This window comes from Colias croceus, chromosome 14 (assembly GCF_905220415.1).
Source record: "Colias croceus chromosome 14, ilColCroc2.1".
Lineage (NCBI taxonomy): Eukaryota > Metazoa > Arthropoda > Insecta > Lepidoptera > Pieridae > Colias > Colias croceus.
The window spans coordinates 8,488,381-8,492,749 of record NC_059550.1 but is presented as its reverse complement, the minus strand read 5'-3'; the positions used below and the strand labels follow the sequence as shown (position 1 = coordinate 8,492,749).

Genomic DNA, 4,369 nt, shown 5'->3' with positions numbered 1-4,369 from the left:
CTGTCGCGTCCCAATGCTGAGCAAAGGCCTCTCCAAGTCGCTTCCATGAATCGTGGTCTTGTCCTAATAAAAACCAGTCATTTTTAGATAGTATATAACTGTATAATCCTTGGTATCTTTTTTACTTGAGACTTGTTGCACTGCCAATTTCTTGTCATTGGAGAATTATAAGTATTTTACAACCTCATGATTCTGAATAGGTATACCTACATAATATAAAATACCATCAAAATCATTCAAGCCGTTTCAGAATAATAATATGGCAACTAAGACTACTCGAGAATTTGACATTTGAGAGATGATCAAAATCTCCTCGAGCATACACAGAAATTATTTTCATTGTAATTTTAATTTCAGTACATTTCAAAATTCTACAAATATATAAGTTCCTGATAATCGGCGTACACGCAGTACATGTCAATCAAGTTCCCGCCAAATTTAGCTTTAGTTCTATGCTAGAAGCTGCCAAACCAGCCATACAACCTATTTTTGCAGCTGGTTCTGATAAATGTAAGTTTTTATTAAGATTCTCCACACAACAACTTATAAAATATTTCTTTATGAGAGCTTCGGATCACAGGTGCAGGGCTAGTAAAAATGTATCGAAAATGTATTTATAATCGGAATATCTCTACAATCAAAAAAATGCTTCAAACCCTATAATGTCGGTCAATAACCCAGTGGAAATGACAAGTACTTATTAAATTGATCTACCAGTTGAATTAATCAAAATTCCAAATGCAATCCTTGATATTATAACATCACAGTATTACAATAATAACATCTTGAAGCGAAACCATAAACTACTCTATGGTCACACCATATTTATGGCTATCTCGAAGAAATGAACAGCAAATATCAAATATCTTTCGTACGGTACATGAATTTTGACGAGAATCAAGACGTGCCTTATTTTTACATAAATATACGTTTGGGTTCCAACTTCCAAGAATACATTATTCAATCGGAAATCTACTTTGTGCTCCCGGCATTAATCCTAGATTTAAAGCTTACAAAAATGATTTTCCATCTTCGTGTGTGAAAATCGTGTAATGTGACTTATTTTATCAGAGTTCAAAATACGGTTTCTGTATTGGTGCTTTTATTATCACTTATTAACATCTGTAGATGTTAATAAGATGAAGAACTAATATTATAAAGCTGAAGAGTTTGTTTGTTTGTTTGAACGCCCTTATCTCAGGAACTACTGGTCCGATTTGAAAAATTATTCCGGCGTTAAATAGCCTATTTATGGAGGAAAGCTATAGGCTCTCGCTAAGACCAACAGGAGCGGAACACTGCGGGTAAACCCGCGGAGCACAGCTAGTACATAATAAATGAAAAAAGAGAAGAAAACCTATAACCGTACTATGAACCGTACTTTTGTGAAATTATTATAAAAATTGATAAGTTCATGAAACCCAATTAATATATACAACTTCGAATATAAAACGAATTTAACACCAATTCTTTACCTTTCAGGTGAAGTGCTGAAAAGTTATTTCGGCCTAACATACGAGCAGATGCAAGGAACCAACTTGACCATATTTAGTGAGAAACTGAACATTGACAGAATCACCAAGAATGGTAATACCAAATACAATTTCACGAACAGGTTAAAACGTATGATGACGACAGACTCTATTGCTATCATAATTCATGGGTATTTAGAGAATTCAGAAGGAGTAATGGTACAAGCTATAGCCCCAGAATTGTTGAAAGGGACGAATTTAAAAGTATTTGCGTTAGATGGAAGGAATGTTATAGGCCTGGAGTATATAACATCGTCTACATATGTGCGTTTTATGGGAGAGCGGCTGGGAAGCTTATTGAGTGATGTCATAAGACGTGAGTATTTGATTTCTTGGACGAATAAGAATATTTGGAGGTTAGTGACACTTGGTTAGTATGGAAGGCACAGATATATTAAAATTAACATGCAAGTTAAATAGAGTAGGAGTCCTATATAAAAGTATTTATTAAACATTGATGACTGCATGATAAAATACAAAATACGATTGCCAACGAATCAGTTTCGAATCGAATCAGTCAGAGTCGCAAAAATTATTTCTTCTTTTGGAAGGTCTTCATTTTAAATTGGTGTTTCCGAAGTAATTAGCTTTTCTAATTAACTCTTAAAATATTCGCCGTTGCTGTTATCCCCGTAGTATATCAGTACTCGACGAACAACATCAAAGGCATAAGTTAAACTAGGAAAGTAGATGTATTTCTGGAATTCCCACAGGAACAGTGAAAACTGGTAGCCCAGAGTACGAAAGTTTAAATTTCCTAACTATTTACGACGCTAAAATTTAGTTTAGTTATCATTGCCTACCGTATTCTGAATGAGATTAACGAACTAGGTTTAATAACGTTCGTATTTTCTATATCAAATTATCAACTTCAAACGAGACATGCAAGGCATATTTAAGCATGCATACTATTCTAATTTTATAGAGATAAAAAAAAAATTTTTTTTGTTTACGTGTTTCATACGAAGATACGGGACAAGCTATATTTATGACACTATTGTCACAGAATACGTAATAGTAGCTAAACACGACAGAACGTGACAAAATCGTAGAAGATGGTTAGATATTGTGGTTTACGGATGTATTTCATCAGAAAAACGCGAATTTCTTTACGCTAGTCACAAACGTGCCATTTGCACTCTCTACAGTGTGACTGTCAAAACGATAATTTTGTATGGAGTGTCCGGGGTGTGCTATTGTGCAACAAATTTTATAAAAAATGTAGTTTTACACCAATTATGATAACTGTTACCACATGATGACATGAAGTTCTTTACAATATCCATTTAATGGCAACTATCCAAATATGTTAAAGGAAGTACCTAACTTAATATAATTTATTTCATCATTTCAACCAGCCAACATCATTATTCCAGGTGGCCAGAACCCGTCAAAAATACTTCTAATCGGCCACTCCCTTGGTGCCCATATTGCTGGAGCAGCAGGTCAAAAGGTCCAACAAGACACTGGTCAGCGCATTGGCAGGATATCTGGACTGGATCCAGCAGGACCCTGCTTTAGTAACGTCAGTCTGGATGATAGATTGGACCCCTCTGATGCTGATTATGTTGATGTTATACATACAAATGCTGGCATGCTCGGAATTAGAGAGGCTGTTGGTAAATTTGGTTTTATTTATGTATCGGTCGTTCAAAGTGTTTAAAATATAAAACATGTGACATAATAAATACGGTATTCGAATAATTAAACAATATAATATGTATATTTTTCATAATTATAAACATGCTGACTAGTGAACTTTAAGAAAATATGATCGTATGCACTGATAGATTTTCAGCTTCGGAAAAAAGAGATATATAATTACTGTTGTATTTATTTTTATCACATGATTATTAAAATATTATGATACACTATGATCGTGTAATTCCTTTAATTTGAGGAAATTGATACAATTACGAATTAGATATTTTTAGAAATGTTTATGTGATTCTATTTAATTTCATATTCCATACAGGTCACAAAGACTTCTTTCCAAACAGTGGGGCAATGCAGCCGGGCTGCATTTTGCCAATTTGCGAGCACAGTAGGGCGTGGGAGTTGTATGCGGAGTCTATCAATTCTCCTGAACGCTTTCCAGGTAATGTTTGCACTTTATAGTCCGGAATATGATATTATGACCTGCTTTTGAATAAACTCAGGCATTTGAACTTATTAAGTATGTGTAGGTATGTTATGTATTTCTAGGAAGAGTCATCAATAGCTATATAATATGTGAAACATTATTTAGCAATTTATATTCAAGAGAAAAGGCGCAGTAATCTCATGACGCCATAGTCCTTCAATCTTCATGCCTTATACAGATAATAATTCTACCTGCAAGAGACTTATTCATTAATTTCAAAGGAATATAGGTGAAAGACTCAGTCTTCTATAAAGAAGAATTTAATGTAAGTATTAATATTTACAGCAAGAAAATGTGAGAACTGGACGACATTTCAAAGCGGTCGTTGCATGAAAAACGAAGTCGCGTTTATGGGATATAACTCCGAAAGTGGCAGCCCTGGCGTGTACTATCTAACTACAGGGTCATCTTCACCGTTTGGCTTGGGAGCAGCTGGTAGTGGTTGAAATAAAGGGATATTCAAGATATTGGTAGTTTAATTCGGATTTAATTTGACTAGCATAAATATATTATGTTACATTTTTAATTGAAGAATGAATGCATTTTGTAATTCGACTGTAGGTATATTTTATAGTCTAAGATACCACCGCAGGATAAGTGCGTTCATAGTTTTTTTGATGAAACCAAAATTTTATGTATATTTATAATAGGGAGAATATAATATATCGACTAGATTTCCAGTCAAAATTTGGCC

The 4,369-nt window shown here is 34.1% G+C and overlaps 1 protein-coding gene across 1 annotated transcript; it reads left to right on the top strand.

Moving 5' to 3' along the window:
• Positions 1-387: 387 nt before the first annotated feature.
• LOC123697495 (pancreatic lipase-related protein 3-like) lies at positions 388-4,122 on the top strand. The gene is made up of 5 exons (XM_045644027.1): positions 388-510; positions 1,483-1,848; positions 2,909-3,151; positions 3,508-3,630; positions 3,961-4,122. The coding sequence occupies exons 1-5, from the start codon at positions 453-455 to the stop codon at positions 4,119-4,121; spliced, it is 951 nt and encodes a 316-aa protein (XP_045499983.1). The 5' UTR covers positions 388-452; the 3' UTR covers position 4,122.
• Positions 4,123-4,369: the final 247 nt, after the last annotated feature.